Here is a 23,515-nt window from a genome sequence, read left to right on the forward strand (position 1 = left end):
CACTCCCTGAGCTCTAGAAAGTAAGCAGTCAGAAAACTTGCCGGTTCCTGAGAACAGAACAATGGAGCTGATCTCATGTCATTCCTTGCCTTTTCTTGTACAAAGAGTGGACTAGCTGTGTCAAACCTGTGTTTTCTGCAGAAAGGGAACTCCAAGGTGAATTTAACCATATAAAAACTTAAAAATCACTTAATTGATGAGTGTGAGTTGTATTCATTACCACAAATACTCAATTTTTTAAACAAAATCTCTACCTATAATATTATACTGTATGTTCAAAAGGGCTATTTTGGTCTAGTTTTTAGAATTTATAACATTTATCCCTTGCCTTGATCTGTTTGTACCAGATAACCACTTCCATTGTTTTCAGTGGAAATTTCTCCATTAAAGATGACTGAAATAATAAATTTTGGACATTGTTTCTCAAAGAAAATGAAAATTTATAGTGTCTTTTTTGCATTTATTCTCACCAAACATTTATGAGAAGGAATAGTTAATTTCAAGGAGCTATCGAATTTCAGATGGGGGTCACAATAAGTTTAATAACATTGTATTGAGAGAAGAAAGCCACTTTAGTCACTAAATCTATTAGATGAGCTACTCTTTTAACATCTAGGAGCTGTTAACCATATCCAATTTGAGGGATTAGAATTTGCTATTGACTGAGTATTTGTGTCCCCTCCCATATTCACATATGGAAGCCCTAACCCTCACTGTGATGGCATTAGGAGGTGGGGCCTTTGGGGTAATTAGGTTTAGATAATGACCAATTCCCTGAAGATGGAATTCGTGTTCTCAGAAGACACCACAGGACTGCTTGCAAACCAAGGGGCCTCACCAAGGATTAAATTTACCAGCACCAAGAGTATGGGACTTCCCAGCTTCCAGACCGTGAGACGTATGTGGGTTGTCAGTGTGTGTGTGTATGTGTGAGTCTGAACCAGGTTTAGCTAGGTAGCCCAGGCTGGCATGGCTCCTCCTGCCTCAGCCTCCCAAGTGCTAAGACTATATTCATGTATCACCATGATCAGCTGTATGTCTGTTTCTGAGGTCACTTAGTCTATGGTAGGTATTTTGTTATAGCAGTCCAAACTAAGACACTGTCTTGATGCAATTTCCTTGCATGGAAAATTCTTTTTGTGTATGACAGAAAAAAACCCCAATGAAACAAAACCCCCAAAACAGTCATATGCAAACCAGTTGATCCAGTGGGAAGGCAAGATCTCCACAGAACTTTAATTCACACACAAAAGCTAAAGGCAAAGTGGTAAAGTAGAAAATTAAGTCATTCCCTACAAGTGAAGACATTTACAAGTACAAAAATCATATCAGTAATTTTTCTTTGAAGAACTGCTTTCTTGATTTTAGCCTTCTGTACAAAGCAGTTCACTGTCTAAAGAATGACAGGTATTTCATTCTATTAGCTTTAGAAAGGCAAGACTCAGGCATAAATAGCTCGGGTGGTAACTCTTCAAGACCATTTCAGGTATCCATGTATCATGCAATTTTATTCCAGAGGGAAAGTCCATTTTAGAAGGTATGACATCAAGACCTTCCTTTCCATTCTCTGCAGCATCTTAAAATCAAACCTTTAGGAACTGTATGCACTATATTTTGGCATATTTTAAGAACTTGCCCTTAGCAACATAACGGTGTCTGAAAAGAATCTGAAATATCCTCAATCAGCAATCAACACTTCATTATGTATGGCTCAGCCCATCGGTCTGAAGTGTGAGTGTGCCCAATCACAGTCTTTATGTTATCTTCCATTCAGGGCACCTCAGTGACACTCCATGCTTTGATGGGGGTGGGACAAACCAATGGGTGGCCCCACTGAAGAAGGCTTTAAAAAGGAAGTCCTTCCTTTTGAATCATAATGGTGAATTTTTAAAATGTATTTGATTTTGCTGTTTGCTGTTCTTTGGTAGAGTTTAGATATTACAGGAAGACCTAAAACAACAACAAAAGAACACCAGCATGTTTTCCTGTGTTAGAATTTAACATTAAAGTCTGAAAGAAATGTGAGCTCATTCTCATGGATAATAATCTAACTTTACTGTGTAAGTGTTTTCCACAGCATTTATCAGCTTTTCCATGTGAAATGCAATTTAAACTAAAGGTATTGTGAAGGAGACATCCTGGGCGATGGAAAAAGCTGAAGGGAGTAGTTTCTTGCCTGAAAGTGGAAAACAAGAGTCTGGGGGTGGGGGGAAGCTATGAGAAAACTTCCAGAGGTTGCTAAGACTACCATAAAAACAGCTTGTGGGGTAAGTAGCACTCACCTAGCATGTGTGAGGAGGCCCTGGGTTTTATCCCCAGCACCACAAAAGAAAAAAAAAAAATTTCCTTGTGCTATAGCTCTTGATTTCCCCTGTTGTCTATAACTTTATTATGGAACACAGTAATTTTTAAAAAATGTAACACAAGATCCATTTGGACTAGAGAACAAAGAGGTTCTAATTTTGTCCCTGACCTGCAGTCATTCCTCAGGTGTGTATTGGGAACAATTGCAAGACGTTTTCTTTTTTACTCTCCTAGAAACCAAGGTTTCCTTACTGAGTAGACTCCTAGAGGAAAAACAAGTACTGTGAGCTCACAGCTGTGCTGCTCAATTGGAATTCAGGCCCACAGTAAAGAGATCCAAAGGTTCACTTAAAATAAAAATCATCACACAAAACAGCCTACTGAAGAGCCCGTCCCCAGGGCTGAGGTTAGCACACATCACACTTCAGAGCCGCTGTCCTCAAACGCTCTTCCTGAGCACTCCTATTATACTCAATGCTGTATGTGGGGTCAGCTGTCTTCCCAGGGCGCTCTGAACAGCCACTGTGATGTGTCCACCCGCTCCTCTGGGGGAGGTGGACAGTCAGGGAGGTGGAGTCACTATCCTTTACTAGAAACGCGAAAATCAAAACAGCTGCCCGGACTCACTTTACTGTTCTTGTAGACAGCTCTACCAGAAAACTGACAATCTTGCCTGCTGAACTGGAATTGAGCCTCGAATGTAAGATACAGCACGGACAATGTACATTAAGCCAGTTCAGTTAAAGCTAAAAAGTTTCTGATGCTCTCGAGCTGGACTTCAGAGAGAAAAACAAACCCAGATGGAGAAATGTAATTCAAGATAAGAATCACGTGGCCTGGTTTACAAAGCTAAATGCTTTACTGAGGCATATTCTCCTGGCCTTGAGGTATGCAGGCACAGGCAAGGTCACACCTAACTATGAGACAGAGAGGGTCAAAGTTGATGTACAGCTCCAAGAAAATCTGTGCCAGAAGAACATGATGATCCACTTATTGATCCAGAAATCTCAAGTACAAAATTTCAAGATCTAAGAAGGATCAAATTATATCATGTATATGATTCAATTTAAAAAATCTTAGCCCTCTTACATTACATTATCTAGATTACAACAGTAAAAAATCAAATTACATTCATATGAAACTTTTATCAAAAGAAATCAAATTAATTTTTATGAAATTTTATAGTACAATTATCTTCTAGTGGATCTTTTCTTAGGTCACAGTATTTATAATTCCATTTACATCTGTATAATTTTTAAATTAAAAAGCAAAAGCAAGTCAATAGAAATCTAAGTTTTCATTTGCAAAGTTCGCTTCGGTTTCCAGGTGGGTCCCGCCTGGTGTGGTGGGCTCGTCCTCCAGACGTGGACCACAGCCAAAGATCCCCAGTTTACGGAGCGTGCAGGCCTCGACTCATTAGGAACGCTTTTTGGTTTGGCTCGCGTTTCAAGAAATTCTGGAGCATGTCCATGCCGTCCAGAGATCCCCCAGGTTTCAGGATTAGGTTTCTGTATTTCATTCCAACCTAATAAAACAAAACATCGTGCCTAATAACTCATGGTCACAGCAATTCTCCAAACCTCTAAGCGCAGGACAGAAAGGGGTGAGGGGGAAGAAAGGGACGTGGGCTTGGGTCTACAAGTTCCCTTCTGCCAGCACTACAGACCTGTAGTATCCATTTATTTGGAGCTTAAACCTTGGGTTTTCTACACTGTCCTGTATTACTGTTGTGTCTCCTTAGATTCTCAGTAGTGAGTTGACAAATGGGCAAACAGACAGACAAAAAATAGCTGATGGGATACATCACACGCTTCCACTTGTGACCCCATCTGAAGTGCAATTTCAACAGGGTTAGCAGAGCAAGTGTTCCACAAAACTACAGACAGGGGCTCTATGTACCTGGAAGCAGTAGCACAGCCACCCACTGTCAAGCAGCTTCTGCTGTTTTTATGAGGGGTCGTAAAAACCAAATCAAAACAAAACCAACCCTCTTTTTCTGGGCGTGGGTAGGAAGAATGCCCCGTGCCCCAGTGCAGGTTAAGGCATTTCTGAGGGGTCAGCACTGGGAATGAGGATCTTTGCTGTTGCCTTTGGGGATGGAGGGCTGCAATTTTAACATATCACAGTTCTCTCTTTATTTACATAAACACAGGAGCAGATAAAGTGAAAGAAAACATTAGTACTCAGTATCTTCATTATTCAGTATTTTTAGTTCCCTTTTGCTGACCTTACAGGGAAGCAAAGCGAGACAGTTCAATGAATCATACTGCAAACACGCAGAGGATAAACAGTTCACAGAGCGCCACTTAAGTTTATACCCATTATATGATTTGATCAATAGGACTAATCACTTTTGAGTACAAGAAGACATAGAGGATTGCCAGAGACCAGGTAATCCTGCTTTTGACTTAAAACAGAGATGAGTTAAACTATAAAGGGATATAAAACAAGACTAAAACCTACCAAGTTAGATGCAAAACTATTTAATGCTCTACTGGGCTGTGAAATCAAAACTTTTGGGGTTGCTTTTTGGTTATGAACAGAAATCACTTGCAGCTAGTAATCACGTTTAGGCTAACATCTGACTCCACGGTCTGCACTGTCTAGTTAGGAGCAAACAGACAAAAAAAGTTACCTTCTGATAACCAAGGGCTGCACTATACAATAGAAAGATGAGATGATACATAACTTTGAATTTTCTATTAACATTTTAAACAGTTAAAAATCAAATAAGTGAAATTAATTTTAATAGCATATTTTATTTACACCATTATAGGGCATGGTGGCATATGCCTGTAGTCCCAGCTACTTGGGAAGCTGAGGCAGGAGGATGACTTGAATCCACAAGTTGGAGACCAGGCTGACTGAGCAACACAGTGAGATCCTATCTCAATACTAAAGCCAAAAACCCTGCTGTATCCACAATGTCATCATTTCAACATGTAAAATATAAAAACTGAGATGTCTGTTCTCTAAGTCCTTACTGCCCGCTATGTCTTTTACGTTCATGATTCAGTTCTTGAGCTGCCATGTCGGAAAGTCCTGGGCCTGGAGCGTGACGATGTTTAGGAACTCTTGCAAGTGTTCTAATTCAACACTACTGAGGCACACAGTAATCCTGATGCCTTATTTACAAGTTTCTTAAAAAGAGAGGGTCTGTCACCTTTGATAATGGGCTTCGTGAGAACGTTGGTGCTGAGGATTTGGAGCTAGATTTAATTTGCTTTAGGAAAAACACCCAAAATGACATCATTTCTTACACAGTCCCCAGTGATGTTCCTGTTCCAACAGCAACCCAGACTCGCTCTTGTCCACGTCACTATTCTAAGGAGGAGCACAGCAGAGCTCTGAGTCCAGCCACACTTACCTCCCCTTCCCTCTCTTTCACTGCTCACGCTGTCTCAATTTGACCAGTGTTTCAAACTAACAGGTGGAGCAAGGAAAGACTGTGCTCTGGGTATAGAAATACAGGAAGAACACAGCAAATATGAGTTAAATTTATCTGAAGAATTATAAAAATATTTTAAACCATTTAGCAAGGGACATTTCAACTATGTTCGGGTGGTATAGTGCAATGTACAATGGTATCATCAACTGTCATATCCATTGCCCGACCGACCTCAATTACTTTTATTCTCCATGTTTTGAGACAGGGTCTCATTATGAAGGCAAGGATGGCCTCAAACCCTGATCCTCCTGCCTCAGACTCTTCAGTGCTAGGATTACAGGAGTGTACCAGCATGCTTGGCAATGGTTGATATTTATTTGCAGAAAGTTTTCATGCTCAAGCTTTGTATATCTTATATCCTTTATTTATTAAAAAGACGCATTTAATTCCATAAATATTATAGGAATGTGAATGAACGTTTAAGTGAAAGATTTTAAAACATCACCCCAAATCTGACAAATGATTCTCTTTTTGCATAGAGAACTGTACGTTTAGATAGCAAAGCAAAGCAAGCACTTGAGGAGCTCTGCGGAGCTATGAAGACACCGCTCAGGCCTCCTCTGGCTGGCAGTCATTTCAGGGCAGGGCACTGTTCAGTCTCACATGCAGCTCAGGACAGCTAAGTCTTCCTCTGCTTCTGCCTCCAAACAAGCTGATTCAATTTCCTGAATTACAGAGCAATGGCCTTTCTAATTGTTTCATTTCCTCTGCAATGAAGTTTTGAGAAGTTTAAGAGTCATTTTGGTAACAGGATCTTGCTTTTGGTAAGAGCAAAAGGAGTTAAAAAGTGAAGATTGGAGTTTGAGGAGGGTACCAGGCTCTGGGTGAGAGAACGTGCCCACAGGCGGAAGGACTGTGCGTCTCAGGCTACGCGTCAACTGTGTTTACACAATAAGGAAACACCGACTGCAAGACTGGGAGGGAGAGTGGCTCTAAGACTGACGTTTTTCATGCTGTCAGTATTCTTTGGGAGGATCGCACATGGCATCTGCACATAGCCAGAACTCTTCCTAGCTTTTCTATGAAGGGAAGTAGGTGTCAGTCGCCTCTGTAGTTTTGAATCCAGAAAGATTAGCATGCATCTGTTAGCAACTGGGTAAGGCTTCTGTAACACTGAATACTTCTCTCCTTCCCTCCGTTTTTTTTTTTTTCCTTGTGTACTGGAGATCGAAGCCACCACAGTACCTCTCTGAGCTAAGCTACGCTCCCAGTCTCTTTTTCTTTTTCTTTTGAGATAGGGTCTTGCTTAACTTTGCTTGGCTGGCCTTGAATTTTCAATCCTTCTGCCTCTGCCTCCCTAGTAGCTGGGATTACAGGCATGAACCATAACACCTAGCAACACTGATGATATTGAAAACAAAACCAGGAGCTCTGGATACTGGCCCAGATACAAGTCTTGGCTCGATCCTCAGCCAAGGATCTTGGGCCTTGGTTTCCTTATCTACAAATGTGAATTTGCCTACCCCACTGTTCCAAGGTGATAGGCTATTTCGGTGCTTGCTTGCTCCCTAGAATAATACCTGGTATATGGAGGAATTCACTAAACTTCACTCCTTCCTTTTTTTTCCTTTCCTCTCCCACTTACTCACTATGTCCAGGGAGATAAATGCATTCCTTGTTTGACATTTCCTTAAAATTAGTTCTGTCTCTTAAGAAGGCTAGAGCAAAGCTTAAGATACTTCACCTCCATTATTAGTGAAATAGAGTAATTCAGAAGGAGTATTAAGTAGGGGAGACAAGGCATTCATTTTATCCAAGAACATGAACCTTTGCAGCAGTATTTTACAGCAATTGTAATTATCCAAATGAAGGAAGCTCTTCACCTGTCAGTAACGAACACATGTAAGTGGGAAACACTGGGCTTCCTGCTAGCTCAGCCATCCCTGACGCAGCCCATGTGGGCTCCTGCAGCCTTTCAACCCAACAACCCTGGGAAGCAGAGCAGGACCTGGCTCCCTCTGACACCAGGCATCAGGGAAGATAGAGCCTGACCAAGTACCTAACAACTCATCAGCCTGCTTCTGTTTTTTTTTTTTTGGCAGTACTGGGGTTTGAACTCAGAGCCTCACACTTGGTGCTCTACCAATTGAGCCATTGTTTTGCTTTAGTTATTTTCATTTTCTGCCTGAGGTCAGTCTTGGACCTTGATCTTCCTATCTATGCCTCCCACATAGCTGGGATTATAGATGTGAGCCACCACACCCGGCACCAGTCTGCTTTAAGACTGTACTTTGAAACCTTTCCTCCTTTTTAGAAGGGTGGGGAGATTGTGGGTGGAAAGAAAATTCACTTGACAACAAGGGAAGGAGAGAGTGAAAGATTCATGCTGATAGTCAGGGAGAGGGAAACAAAAAGAGCAGGAGGAACTGTTGTCTGATAAGAAGCCTTCTGGAAACTTTAAACAGAATTCCAGTTTGTTAATATAGAAGGATAAAACTTTATTTATGGGAGGGAAGAGATCAGGAGAAAAAAAGTACCCTGGGTAGAAGGGCGTAATGGGGGGTTAGAGCAGTGGAGGGGGTGGGGGAAACTACCAGTTAGGTTCAAAGAGATACACGTATATAAAATAATAATTAAATCAAGCAGCTCTGAAGTAGAGGAGGGGACATAAGAGTGAAAATACATAAAATACTTCTTTTACAAGGGTTTTATAACCTGCAAGGGTAGATTAAAGAAATGCGTAATTAGGCGCCAGGTGTGGTGGTTCAAGTCTTTAATCCCAGCACTCGGGAGACTGAGGCAGGGGGACCCAAGAGTTCAAGGGCAGCCTGGGTATGTAGGAGACTATGTCTCAAAACAAAACAAAACAAAAAGAAATAAACAATTAACAAGGCAGATTCTAGGGCTCTAATGGGAACTCAGGAGGGGTCCAGGAATATAAAGGAAGAAAAAGTGCTTATAACGGCTTGGGAGTCACGATGTAGAAAGTCAGGAGGAAATCAACCCCATTTCCTTTCTTTGTCCCTTAAATCAGGTAAAACCCAAAGGTGCAAGAAAAGGTTCAGGCCTAAGAAAAATCAGCTGTTGGGTGGTAGGCCAGGTAAGTGGAGAAAAGAATTGGATCCATTTGTCAAGGAGAAAAAATTCCATGTTCTCCCTTCATACACTATATAATGTGTAGCAGGAAAGGGGTCTAGGATTCTCGATTCTAGAGCATGGCCATACTTAGCACTGTATTGTAATTCTCTGCCAGCAAGTCTTTTCCATGTTTAAAGTTCTCCATGGCTCTGTTATGTTATTGCATGCAAGATCTGGCCGCTTCTTTTTGGCATTATAGACTAAAATATAAGAGTTACACTTATTTTGATTCTCTTGGTGGTTCATTCCAAAGCAACACTTGCTTTGCTTCTCCTTCACTGGTTGAAGAAACAAAGCTTAGCAATTTGTCTAAATGCAAAAGAGGAGGAGGAGGATTCTGGCTTCACAGTGTAACTGCCTTTGAATCCACAGGGTCTATTACCTCTTAGGAAATTTTCCCACAATGAAGTTGCCTTATAAAAAAAAAAATGGTCCTAGTAAAAATGCTCTTATTTTTTCAACCCTATGATTAGCTGAATTTTGAAATTATGTTTGGTGACCTTAAAGATATCTTTAAAGAGTCGCTAGAGCTTGCTGGATAAGTGTTAATCCCAAGCTGTTCTTTCATTATCAAGAGAACAGCCGAGGACATAAAAGTTATGTATAACAAGAAGATACCTTTTCCATGTTCTACGAGAAACAAGTACTTCAAGTAATTTTTAATATACTAATCAAACAGTTAAATATGATATCTACCTCCTATGAAGAATGATATAAAAAATCTATACACAAAAACACAGGTAGCAAACTTTTAGGCTAAGATAGAAACTTGGACAGTTCTAACTCCTGGACAGAGGTCTCAGAGTAGAATGAAAATAACTGCACCATAGAATCTTCTACCACTTGGAATCCAGAAGGCTTCAAGTTTACATCTGATCCTTCCGGTTTTTTTCCCCCATTGAGCAGCACTTTCTACAGGCTGCCTGCCAGGATTTGCCCTGGCTCTCAGAGCAGAGAACAGGGCTTTTCGGGATGGGGAGAGGCTACAAGGGAGGGCCGGAGGTGTGACCAAGAAAGTCCAACGCAGTGATCTCCCAGCCAGCCTCTCCGGTGCCTGGGGATGAACCACAGCAGGCACTGAGTCCTTTGAAGGGCCATCCTGCTATCTGCTCAAAATGATCCCAACACACAAGGGAGGGAGTGTGACGCTTGGAGACACAGTTCGCATAACTTCTGGCCATGGCTCTGACTCCTGTGACTTCAGTCCACGCTGCTCTGCGTGTTACTGTTTGCCCTAACAATTCCTATTTCATCCTGTCTGTGCCCCACAAATGCACAGCATCTGACAGAGTTGAAGGCAATGCCATCGGTTGCAGTGTCACCTAACGACTATGGCTCAAACCAGGTAGTGTGTGGTTTTCCTGGTCTGAAGAACAATATTTCTCTTTTTATTTGTCACAACACAGTTGTAATAACGACCTCAGATTTTTTTGTGGAATAAGATTATTGTCCCAAGCATTAATTTTTAATAAGTGAGTATCTGAATTCTGTAAGCCAGGTGTTAAAGTAAATCTGTCTGTAAAAACCAGATCAAACAAAGTAATCCACAAAAACAAACACACAGTACACTATGGGAGGGCATAAAATGGCTATTTACAATGCTGGTTCTAGCTGGGTGGTGGGGCAGATCTATAATCCCAGCCCTCAGGAGGCTGAGGCAAGAGCATCCTGAGTTAGAGGCCAGCCTAAGTTATAGCACAAGACCTGTTTGAAGACAAAAAACAGAAAAACAAACAAAAACACGTTCCCCCTAGCTAGCTGGTTCTAGCCTGCCCTGCAGTGAAGAGTGAAGGTGGAGGGCACGGGGCTTCTCCTTGGCCTTGACAGTGAGGGGCAGAAATTATATGAACTCCATAGCGTTTGAAAGGAAAGGAAAAAAGAAGTACAAAAGGCAGGATGAAAACCAGCCTGCTGGCACAAGATGTATAGTAATACATGGCCCCACTGCATCCAGACTGCAGTGAAACTGGAAACTGTTTTTAACATCACAAGGAAATGGCTCCAAGTTGTTGGGGTCCTGCTTTCTCCGACTCAGTCCAGCCCCGCTTTGTCTAAATGAGGAGCAGCGTGGCTGCCTGCCAAGCTGTGGGGCTGGAGAACAAGAAGTGCAGAGAAGCATGACAGCAGGGCTCTTCTGCTGCACTTGCGAGCGTGGGATGCACTGGGATCAGCAAGTAGGCTGCTGCCTTGGCAGCTAAAGCGTGCAGGGTCCTGGAGAAGTGGCCCCAGGAGTGAGAGTGCAAGCACAGAGTGGGGAGCAGAGGCTCCCGGAAGGGCGGTGCACACTGCTGCAGGAGGCCTCGCCAAGGAAGGGCAGGAAGGTGACAGGACTGGACCTTTCCCTACCTTTACCTTTTGCTCTTTAAAACACTCTATGTACCATGAAAAAAAATACGGAAAAGAGCCATAAAAAGTACAGCTGATCACTCATAAACTTGCCTCCCAAAGACAACCACTGACAATATTTTGATGTGGGTTTTTTTTTTCTAGGCATATTTTCAAATCAAAATTTGTATTCTATGGTATAAAAATAGTCTTTCCCCTATGTTCAAGTTCACGCTTATGTTCAGAGAACAGAAAGATCACTTTTGGTTGTTGACCCTTTTTTCTTTTTTTTTTTTAAGATAGGGACTGGCTACATAGGCTAGGCTGGCCTTGAACTTGAGATCCTCCTGTCTCAGCCGCCAAATGGATGATGTGAAGATTTCCTAAATGAGTTGGTCTTTTAGTGGGATCTTTAAGAATGCTAGGGTTTGTGAGAGGCACAAACAAGGAACACACATTTTAAGTGGAGGAAACAGAATAAATAAATGTGTGAAGGTCGAAAGACTTAGAGAACATGTGAACTTGTGCAGGACAGGTGGCACTGGCAAGTAAGAAAGGGCTGTAAAAAAAAGAGGAAAAACAAGATACAGGGAGTAAAGAAAAAGGGATTGCGGGAAAGGGTCCTTGGATTTGGTGACACCATCATTAGTCCAGCTGATGGGTAAGGTCAGGAAACTGAGGTTTGCAAAGACGATTGCACACACCAGAAGTTGAGGCTGTGAAAAGAACTTAGTAGTAACACTGACTGGAGTTACCAGGTCAGGAGCAAGTAGGGCCTGGAGTTGGAGACACAACTTCTATGACAGGAAGAATTCTGAAGGATAGGATGAATATCCCTAATCTAAAACCTAAACTCCAGACATGACTTCAAAATATGTTGGAGTTAGGAACATTCTGGATTTCAGTTTTGAGGTTAGGGATGCTCAGTTAATAAAGTCTGCAGATACTCTAGAATCTGAGTAACTTCAAAACCTGAAATATTTCTGGTCCCAGGCATTTTGGAAAAGGAGCACTCAACCTGTATAGAGAAAGAAAGATGGAGGTACTTTCAATAATCTTGATTTCCTTCCTTCTTCTTCCTCTTTCCCTCCCTCTCTCTTTCACAGTGTTAGGGATGGAGTTCAAAGCCTCCTGAGTGTTAGGCAAGTACTATACCAGTGAGCTACATCTCCAGCCCAATTTTCTTAATAAAGAAGAGAGATTGGCTGGGCATGGTGGTCCGCACCTGTAATCTCAGCACTCAGGAAACAGAGGCAGGAGGATCTTGAGTTTGAGGCCAGCTTCAGCTACATAGCAACTTTAAGGATAGTCAGAATACAGAGCAAGACCCTGTCTCAAAAACAAAATGGCAACAATAACAAAAATTACACTACTGTATTCCCATATACATGTTTAAGGTGCTATGCAGTCCAGAAACAAAAAAATTCAGAGAAAAAAAATCAGTTGACTGAAACAAGGACAGAGAACTTGATTTTGATAATTCATTCTTCTAATTTATGAATCAAACAGTATTTTAAAACACACTATAAAATATCTAAAGGAATATTGTGACAGCTGAGTCTTCAATGAGCAAGGAGACTGCGGTTGTAACACAGGAAGTTTTGGCTGGCAGCCACCTGGACGTCACATCACTGTACATGAGAAGGATGGCTCAGGTTAATGAAGCAGCTTAGGTTACCTAAAGGCATTCAGGTTACAAACTATGTAGTAGGTGGAGTATGCCAGCCACAGAAGGGTGCCTCCCACAGAAACTGCACAAAGAAAGTGTGTAAATAATATCAATACACTGGGAGACCATTTACACCAGGAAGAAGTTTACCTTTCTTTCCTCACCTATAAAACTAAACCTTGTATGGTACATGTCAAAACTAGCAGCTATAAATTCCCAAATGCATAAACAAAGCTTTGAATTTTTAATTATGTAATATACTGGAATGTTAATAAGCAAGAAAACGCAGTGTTTTTTTTTTTTTAACCTATGGAATTAAAGTTAATCACTTGTATACTGTACCATAATGATGATTTGAGAAGATGGAAGACTTTCAAGTTAAAAGCTGTTACCAAACCTCTTACTCTCAAATCTGTATGTCATAAATATTTAACACTAAGAGTTAAAGGAGAGAGGGCAACTACAAAATGAACAAAAGGAAACACACACACACACACACACACACACACACACACACACAAATACCTCTGGATTCATTATCCCTTCTTTTTTAAAACAGCTATAAAACATGTCCACGGAAAATACTTCACTCCAAAGATATCCATAATATTGGCCATCATATCCTCCAGCCAAATGTCCAAAAGTAGCTGGCATATTTGTGCCTTAAAAAAAAAAAAGAAGATACATTTCAATCAGTGAGATAGCAAATGTTAATTATCATTGTCAGCTAGCTCAAGTTCCCCTTGGGGAGCCCAGCTGTGGGAGGAATGAGTGAGTGAGAGGCTCTCACGCTAGTTCTCAAGGGTTATGTGTCCTTGGCAGAGATGTTTACAAACTTCTCTCCTCAAATGGCTCAGCCTCTGGGCTGGTTTCGGCCCAAGTTCTGGAATGCCTAACAATAGTGTCAGAGTCTTTGCTCACACCCATTAGGTAGCTCAGTGTTCCTTTCTTATCCCTTGGATACCAAGATGTCTCAAAAATACTCTAATAACAATCCCATTCTTTGCCACAATTTCTTTCCTTTTCTCTTCTCTTTTCATCCAAAGAAAGTACTCTACCACTGAGCTACATCTTGGCCTTTTGCCACACTTTTTAATATTTAAAATGCCTCAGAAGAAAATGGCACTTGTTTTAAGCTGATAATTTCTGAAAAAGACTACCTGAAAAGTGAAAAAGAGGCTGGGGTGTGGCTCAAGTGGTAGAGCACCTGCCTGGCAAGTGCAAAGCTAGAGTTCAAACCCAGAACCTCAGGAAAAAGAAAGAAAGATAAAGCAAAAAAACATTTACCAAGCCATATTTTACTATAAACAGATTGCCAAAGGAAGTGAAGAGGCTAGCATGACTCAAGTGACTATTCTTATCTTTATTATGTCTATAAACATGGCTGATTCATGGTAACATCAATTTCCTTGGTGAAGATGGTTCACTTTATCAACTACACATAAATGTACATCTATATATTGGCTTAAAATACATACATAGAAGTTATGCTGTAACACGATGCTAATAACCCCCTAAGTTTTAGGCTAGCAACTGCCAGTTCAATGCTTAACCAGATCTCAGAAACAGAAGCAGAAGCAGACGCAAAGGAGAATAAACATGCCCTTTCTGTCAATTTCTTACTGAAAATCGCAGGGAAGTCACAGTGCATAGGGGGAGGGAGGAGTCGGAAGGGTGCTGCCAAATGTTTATGGCTCTCTGGACTCTGGGGTGGAGGCCAATTGCTCATGCCTGATTACACTAAAATGCCTTCAGTCTGGAGCCACCTTCCCCTCAAGCACATTTGGACAGGATAACTCATAAGGACATAGTATGCTTATCTGAAAGTCATGGTGCGATTACAGAAGTCAGAAAGAAATGAAATTAGGGTGGGTTCACTCTGCCCCACCTCCCCTGTGGTGTCAGGAACAACGAACCCAAAGCAGTCTTTACGTACCTGGAGTAGCTGCAACACCTAAAATTTCTGTGCAGTATTTAGCATATTCACTTGCGGCGTCAAGCGATGTGTTGGTATGGAGAGATTGATCAACTTTGCTCAACACAATCTGGCGTAGGGTCAGAAGACCTAAAGAGGTAAGAATGTGTGAGCACGTTTTGAAGAAGAGAGAACTATGTGTTCTGACATCACAAGATCACAGATTTCAAAAACTGATCCCAGTAGCACTCATCACAAAATGGGGAGCGTGACATCTCTTTCTATAGGCTACTTAAAAAATCTTGTTATTTCTCAGATATGATCCCAGGAACCACCAATCCACATATTAGCACTTTTGGGATACATTAATATAAAAGAGAGGTCCGTTGAAGAAGCCAGCAATGCTACATCAAGCAATTCTCATTTATTTTCCTTTTCTAAAATTACAAGTCGTACCTGTGTTGACCAGTCTAGAAGCAACCAGCTTTTCAAGCAGCTCGTCTGTAATGGGACTTCCATCTTTATAATGTTTTGATAACCTTCGGAGGGAATCAATGTCCCACACCCAGTTTTCGAGCATTTGTGATGGCACCTCTACAAAGTCAGTTTCCACATTTGTTCCACTAAACCGTGCAAAGTCAGTCTAGGAAGCAAAGAGAGGTATTTTTAAAAGCACTGAATGGAAGCTAAATATGTGACAAATTATAATTAAGACTGACCAAAACTTAAGGCGGAATCAGAACCAAATGTTTTTTTGAATGAGATGTAATTCAAGTTTAACTGAAAATAAAACCCAGCAGCCAAATTACATGAAAAACAACTTCCAAATTACTCCATATGAAAGTCTATTTCATTCTTTTGAATTATAGACAAACCTGAAATAATTATCAGGAAATCCCAACTGCAAAAAAAAAAAAAATCAGTCTACACTAAAAACAAGCTTTAAGATTTGAAAGTAAAAATGTTTTTAAAAGAATTTTCCTTTAGGGCTGAGGATACAGCTAGCTCAGTGGTCGATGCACTTGACTAACATACATGTTTAAGACCCTGGGTTCAATCTCCAGCAAAGCAAAAAAAAAGAAAAAAATCCACTGAAAACAAAGAGCAATTTCTCCCCAGCTCCTCCTTCCAGTTTACTGGAATGTACTCTGGTTTACTCAATGCATGCCTTTCTGGGGCATCATCCTCTATTGCTTAACTACTCAAGTTCAAATCAATTAAAGAGTTAAGTCACAACGTTTCACACTGACACCCTTTGTGTGCGTGTAAGGTTTTGTGTTCTGAAATTTAAGTGAGTGGTGCTGAGGTCACCACACTGTGGAAAGCCTGAGGTGGACCTCTCACTGGAGTAGATGGAACCTTGAAACAAGGGAGGTAAGCCTGTGAGTTAGCATTACAGGAGTTGAGTTAAATGCTATAGCAGAAGAGAAACAAGGGGTGCATTTGAAAGTGTAAGCACCCGTGGTAAAAAGGAAGAACTTATTCTGAGGGCCTGGGCTAAGGGCTTAAAAAGAAATTTTAAGAGAGTTCTAAAAAAGCCAAGTTTGGTAAATTCTTGAGAGTCAGATGTTAGAAAAGCTCTCAAGCAGAAAGACGGAGATTTCCTGGAACAGACTAGTGATTTTTATTGTTTTTGGCTTTTTTCAGGCTAGTGTTTTACCATTCTCACCATCCTCAGAACACTTGCAAAACTGTCACTGCCGCGGCTGGGTCCTCTGTAGAGGGGAGTGATCACTCTGCTGTCTTCTCCCTGAACCTCTGTCCTGTTTTTTCTTCAGATGCCTCACAATGCAGCCTTCATCAGCCTCGGGGCTCTGCGAGGAGGGAGAGGGAAGCGGAACCTCACCTCGGAGGGGCAGCAGATGGGATGGCCAAATCAGCAGCAAAAAACCATTCTGCTTTTGGCCCAGGGCAGAGGCACAGATGTCAAAACGCCACCACACATTCTGCCTTCCTCTCCTTATGCAAAAACATGTTTTGCTTGACTTCTCATTATAACTGCACTGATTCCAGATACGAAGAGCTGCAAACACTGGGGGGCTAAGGGAGACTAAACTCACTAGGCACTGGAATCAGGCCACCTCTGTTGAGGACCTCCCAACAAAAAATTCTTACAGCGAAAGAGGCAAAGGTCCCAGGAATGGAATATCTTGCTCCATTCTGTTGCATAATATGCGAATCTTAGTCCTTCACCGTAGATAAAATTATCCAACTCAATAATCAAAACAGTCGCATCCACTGAGACTTTACTATGTCAGGCATTAGGGCCGGTTAATTACAGGAATTACCTGAGTCAAATCCCAAAAGCATTGTATGATGTAAGTACTATTATTTCTGCTTCTGAGATAAGGAAACTGAGGCATACAGAGATTAGTGGCAGAATGAGGATTTGCTACTAGGCGGTCTGACCTCATAACCTATAATCTTCACCATAAATGCTACTGCACATCTGTATCTTTATTTCAAAATGACTAAATCGTCTTGAAAGAGATCCAAAATAGAAAGGTCTTTCATCAAACTTCCCCTTGATGTGAAGTGAGGTTTTAGTGTACTTCCTGAGAAATTGGACTTCCTCCTAACACTGGAAGATTTTTCCAAAGATCGAATATGAGGCTACAGTGTAAAGGCCAGGCTGTGCAGAATGTAAAATTCTATATTACTAACTGCCTAGTTTTATAAATTATGGCTTTAATAGGTACTAAAAGGGCAGATAAAGGCAAAAAACACATCGTCAGCTACCACCAAACAACACAACAAAAATCTAACCTTATCTATCCTGCTCATGTGAGATTTCTCAGTCTTTGCAATGAGGGGGGAAATCAACCCCAAATAACCATGTGTGTGTGTGTTGGGGGTAATGTTCAGTGTCTAGAAAAAATACGAACACACGAATGACTCATGAGTTAGAGCTAAAACTGGATAAAGTAAGAGTCAGCACGTTATGTCACGGAGGAAAAAGAGGGCTATTCTACTGGAAAGCTGGGCTGTAGTGGGTGGCTGGGGGAAGAGAACAGCCAATGAATGAACAAATTAACAATGTCTTCTAAATAACAAAAGGAAATGTTTGCAAGGAGTAAAAGCTAAAAATAGCCCTATTGCTTACTCATTTCCCAGAAGTCAGTCAAGCTGTTTCTCTGTGAGCCCTTTGTTAACATCATTTACATATTTTTCAAATAAGGAGGACAAAATTCAAAAGCTCAATTTGCAGCAAACAGCTAACTTGTCAAAGACAAAGGATTCCAGTTAGATACTGTGAAAGTCCACTAAAAAACCACCCAGACTTAGAATTTTCTGTGTGACAGGGCCTGAAGAGCAAAACAGCGTGGCTGAATTAGTTCTCATCACTGATGGAGCCACTCCCCAGCCTTTAAACTATACTCTAAAGAACCCTAAAACCTCCTTTATGTTGTTCTCCATATGACCAATTTGAGAGTACTGCAAATAGTAGCTTATGAACCACGAGAGCTCTTGATGCTTCCAGACTGCCTAGATCAAAGTGAGCAACCACACAAAACAATGCAATTGACAGATCATTTGGCAGGTGATTCTTCAAAAAGCTTTGGAGCATATTTGCTGCAGGAAATGTTGACAATAAAGACCTACGAAATAACACAAACTTAGATTTCTGTTTGGTTATACATTCTTGAAAGGATAAAATTGTCTAAACATGTGATTTTTCCTTTCTGTTTTTGTGGGACTACAGGGTTTGAACTCAGGGCTTAATGCTTGCAAAGCAAGTGCTCTACCGCTTGAACCACATGTCCAGTTCATTTTGCTCTGGTTATTTTGGAGATGGGGGTCTCTCAAACTTTTGGCTGGCCTGGCCTTGAACAGTGATCCTCCTGATCTCAGCCTCCCAAGTAGCTAGGATTACAGATGCAATCAATCCATCAGTGCTCAGATTGTGACTTCTTTTACTCTTTTTACTGGACACTAGAATACCTATAATATACTCCATTTCAGACCTTTACAACAGATGACTTGATACTATAAAGATTAACTTCTGAATTATACACTGCACTGATGGAGCAAAATGATACAAGCTGAACTAAAAAAAGTCATGTGAGCTTTTGATATTTTTAAGGCCAAAGTATTACCAGTTATTATTGTCCTATTTATGAAGCCAGTCCCTTTTAGTGGTTACAATTAAGTATTATTTTCATGACAGAAAATCTCAATTCAAAGAAAAGGCAACTGCTGAAATCAATAAAGTGTATTGTATTCAGAAAAAAGGACAGGCCTCAGGAGAACTGACTTCTGGTGTGAGGTCATCCACTACTGATTTCATAGCAGTCATTCTGATCCTGATCTATCTACCCCTAAATCCAGGGATAATGCAAAGCATTTTAAGAAGGTGGCTACTATCTACTACACTTTGCCATGAATAGGTGGTTAAAGTCGTAATTTTATCCTCTACCTTCCGATCACTGGAAATAATGATAGTAAAGAGGATACGGATTGTACTTTGTTGACTTTCTCAGAATCTTCACAATAGCCCTTTAGTTCAACAAGTATTCACCACATTTGCCAGACATATGCAAAAACATACAATCTGGAGAAGTCTTGAATACTGCAAATTAAGTTCACAGGCCTGGCTCCAAACTAGCTATACCCTTCTACCTAGGTACTTGTTTAAATTGCTCCTTTTTAGATGAAACAGTGAAAGAACCCTTCAAACTCAAGTGCTGAGAAGGTTAGGGAGGATGCCTTATTCACTATTATGTGTCCAAAAGCCATCATGTGACCAGAAAGTAGAAGCTGTATGATAAAGATTTGTGCAATGAATGAAGCTGTGAGAGGAATGTTTCTGTATCAACACTCAAACAACTCTAAGCTATTTTTCTTATCATGCCTGAGCTGATCTCCAGCATCTAGCCTAGTATCACTTTTCCACTGCACTTTGAACATTTAATGTTTCATTTTTGTCATTTTACTTAATATGCTTTTCTTTCACATTTTTGCATTTCGTGGTTCCAAGCTGAGCTCAAAACATTCAAGATACTGTAACTTTTCTTTCTTTGAACCCTATTCAATCATTCTTAATATAACATGATGGACATAGAAGATAATCAATAATTTTGCTTCTTAAGAAATAATCTGAATGCACACCTGTAATCCCAGCACTCAGGAGGTTGAGGCTGAAGGATTAAGCATTCGAGGCCAGCCTGGGCTACATAGTAAGACTGCCTACCCTCAAAAAAGAAAAAGAAAAAGAGAAAGAAAAATCGTCTGAACATTTCTCTCTTTAAAAAAATCCTTTCCTAATTAAAAACAATAACTATAGAAAATACAGTAAACAAATAAAGGAAATACTCATTTCCCAGAAAGAAACATTCAGGTTCACATCTTGGTTTATGACATTAGCTAGCGTTTATTGTATATTTATATATGCTTGTGCATGTATTAAAACAAACAAAAAGACAGAGATCCTAGAAGAACTCATGTTTGACGTCCATGTCCCAAATGCTAACAGTGTTTAGGGGCTAGAGCCAGGGAGACAGGGTGACAGCAGAAGCCAAAAGATTGCTGAGAAGCAGTTCTCTGTACTTCAGGACTGAAACTTCATTTGTCAGCTTCCACGAAGGGAGCATGTTCCTTCCTAGTTTTTTTTTTTTATCAGAATACCATTTAATACCTGAGAGAAGTTCGATCCATCAGGCATCCATACATGGGACCTATATTCAAATCTCATGAAACACAGTGCCTCTAGTGAGTGCATAGACCAGAGTGCAAGCTTGCAGCCGAGTGGCTAGGGCATGACTGGAAGATCCTGACCTGGTCCTTCTACAGTTCAGATTTTTTCACTTGGAAAATGAAGGGAAATAAGAGCACCCATTTACTTCAGAGAGTACTGTAGCAGAGCACTGTGTCCTGTGCCTGGCTGGTGTGTGCTCAGTAAGTCTGGGCTTCTGTTCTTCTGGCAGTCTGGTAGTCCAGGCCTTGACTGCTCTAAGCCTGTCCTTGGCAAGTCGTCCAAGTATTAATTCCTTAGCTCAAGGCTGAAAATAAACATAAACCCACACTTCTTTACTACTAATCCTCCACCATACCCAATACTCTGCTGTTCATTTCATTCCTGCTTCAGGACTCAAACTCTAAGTTGACAGTAATCATCAAAACCAAACAAATACAGTTCTGGCAACTTCCCATCACCTTCAACAGATCTAACCTAAAACCCATCTCTAAAACCCAAGATGATGGTAACTGCCTCAAGAAACTCAGCCTTTTTCTTGCTTTTTAAAATTTTTCCCTTTCAGTGTTGATTCCAAAAGGATTGAATTACACACAAGCTGGGTTATAGGAATACTGCAAGTACATATGGTACTTTACAATTTTCCAAATGTCTTTTCATATATTTATTTTTCCTGACATGCCAAGGAAGTAGGTAAGATGATTGCTGTCGTCCCTGTTTTATGAATAAGAAAAGTGACATGGTTCAAAAAGGTCAAAAAACTTGCAACAAGTCACATAGCTAGGCACCACATATATGCAGTGCCTGGCCCATAGATGATTTTTATTTGGGTGTTCTTGTTATAACACCAAGATGCCCCTTGAAGGGTCTATTTCAGCAACATGTAAGTAAAATCACAATATTTAGAGCAGACAATACACTCTATTAGTCTTTTGACTACGTTAACAGATTATTTCAAATCATGTAATTTGAAGTTTTTTGATTGTACATTCCTTTTACTTTTAACTCAGAAAGAAGGACTGAGATTCTGGTGTTTCTTTAAAATAATTAAATGAGTTCAAAATTCATTACCACTCAACAAGTGGTTAAAGCAAAACCCAACAAGGACATCGCAGTGGGGCTGGTGAGAGGCACTGCTCTTCTATTCTGCAGAAGTTCAAAAGGCCAGTGATTACTGCGAGCCCAAACCACGAGAAAGCCATGAAACAGGAACAGATACTGGAGATACCTCCTCTTGATTGCTATCTTCAAAAACGACCTACTCTGCAGTGTAAACACAAGGAAATCGAGTGAAACATACTCCTCAATGATGAGGTAGCAGACGTATTGAACTAGTACATCTACATGTTTGAAAACTGGAAGTTCCTGCTGTCAGATTTAAATACTGCTGTGACAAGTTCAAACGAGCTCTACAGGTCATCAAACCTGTAGACTGTCACAATAGAGAACTCAAACACTGAACTGCCACATCTGAAAATTAATCTACTGCATATGCGTGGCACATTTTTTTATTCACTAGGTATTTATAAGGATAAGTCAGAAGTATTACTGAGCAAAGAAGTTTGAATCTACTTATTCATTACTAGCCATTTAGGTCACTAGCAAAGGTTTTGAACTGGACTGGAGGTGTGGCTCAAGTGGAAGAGTACTTGCTTTCCAAGTGCAAAGTCATGAGTTCAAACCCCAGTTTCACCAAGGAAAAAAAAAAAGGATAAATAAAAAAAATTGAAAATAAAATTAAAAAAAAAAAGGTTTCAAACTTATAAAGCTGTAGATATATGGATTTGTGTCTACAAAAGATAAAAGTAGTGGCCATGGGTTCTAAAGGCAAAGTTCTTAAAATATTACATGACATCTGAAAGGATAAATAAACAAAGAGATTTTTCAAAGATAATCCTATGAAGACTGACCAAGCAAAGGATTGTACCAACATACTACTCATCAGATTGACACATTTTGTGCTCATGAATGAGGTAGGCAAAACTTTAAGAATTGAATACAATTACTCTTTCAAGAGAGAGGCATCAAACTGGTGGATGCTATATGTAGTTTAGTCATGAGTTCTAAATGTTACAGTACCAAGAAAATAATTATCCAATGCTAAAGTGTCTGTTTCAAAAGATCAAAAATAATGTAGAAATGAGAACATGTAAAGTTGTGGAGAGCTGCACCATGAATACACATAAGCGTGTGATAGTAAGAATAGAAGAGGATGATGCCTGAAAAGATAGTTATCAAGAGCAATGAAAACCCTATTTGACAATCACCATAATTTTTATAGATGTAATTAAGAGACCAAGCTACTTTCTTACTGAAATTACTAGCTAATAATCAACACTGAGGATGAAACTTCTGTATTAACTTGGGATTCGTTATGGTCTGGGTTTTAGAAGGTCTGTGAACTTCTGGAATACCATGTACAACAGTGGGTGTGTGAGTATATGTACATATTTTCTGGAAGAGGTACTCACAGCTAAAATCAGATTTTTTTTTTTGTGTGTGGTTCTGGGGTTTGAGCTAGGCAGGCGCTTTACCACTTGAGCCATGCCCCAGCTCTTAGATTTTCATAGGGTTATCAGATTCAAAAAAATGAGTATTTACCATACTAAAGTCAAGTTGTTTATCTAGGTACAAATATATAACTAGATCTTATATAATCCAACCAATATTCCATAAGTCTAAAATTAAGAAAAGTTTGGACTGTCCTAAATTATTCACAAAAATGTTTTATAAAAATGGAAACTGGAGTTACCATAAAGGAAATGTCAAGTCACAGAATGGACACTGATAGAGGTTCCATATGATAAGTATTAACTCTAGTGCTGAAATAATACTTTAAAAACATCTAAGAAAGAGAGGTTAGATTATTCTGAAAGATTTCTTTTCCTTGTGGTTAAAGAAAGGGTAGAAAGGGCTATTATCTGGGCTTACTTATTTGGACAGATTCCTATTTATGTATTAAAAAGTATCTTTTGGTGCTGGGGATTGAATCCAGGGCCTGGAGCACGAGAAGCATGCACTCTAACACTGTGCTACACCCTAGCCTTGTTTTTAAAATAAAAGACAGAAGCACTAGAATGTAGA

At 40.2% G+C, this 23,515-nt stretch overlaps 1 protein-coding gene across 5 annotated transcripts in view; it reads right to left on the reverse strand.

Annotated features, from left to right (window-relative positions):
• Window positions 1–1,204: 1,204 nt before the first annotated feature.
• Window positions 1,205–23,515, reverse strand: part of Nln (neurolysin) — a 103,395-nt gene continuing 81,084 nt past the window's right edge. For 2 of the 5 annotated variants that reach the window (XM_020165924.2, XM_074077385.1), the window contains 4 exons: window positions 15,196–15,382; window positions 14,761–14,889; window positions 13,350–13,486; window positions 1,205–3,829 (listed from right to left, as the gene is read on the reverse strand). In XM_020165924.2, the coding sequence (XP_020021513.1) occupies window positions 3,695–3,829; window positions 13,350–13,486; window positions 14,761–14,889; window positions 15,196–15,382 (588 nt within the window). In that variant the 3' untranslated portion in view covers window positions 1,205–3,694. The other 3 variants (XM_074077386.1, XM_074077387.1, XM_074077388.1) reach the window with 3 other exon arrangements.

The sequence above is a fragment of the Castor canadensis genome, chromosome 6 (genome assembly GCF_047511655.1).
Source record: "Castor canadensis chromosome 6, mCasCan1.hap1v2, whole genome shotgun sequence".
Classification (NCBI taxonomy): Eukaryota; Metazoa; Chordata; class Mammalia; order Rodentia; family Castoridae; genus Castor; species Castor canadensis.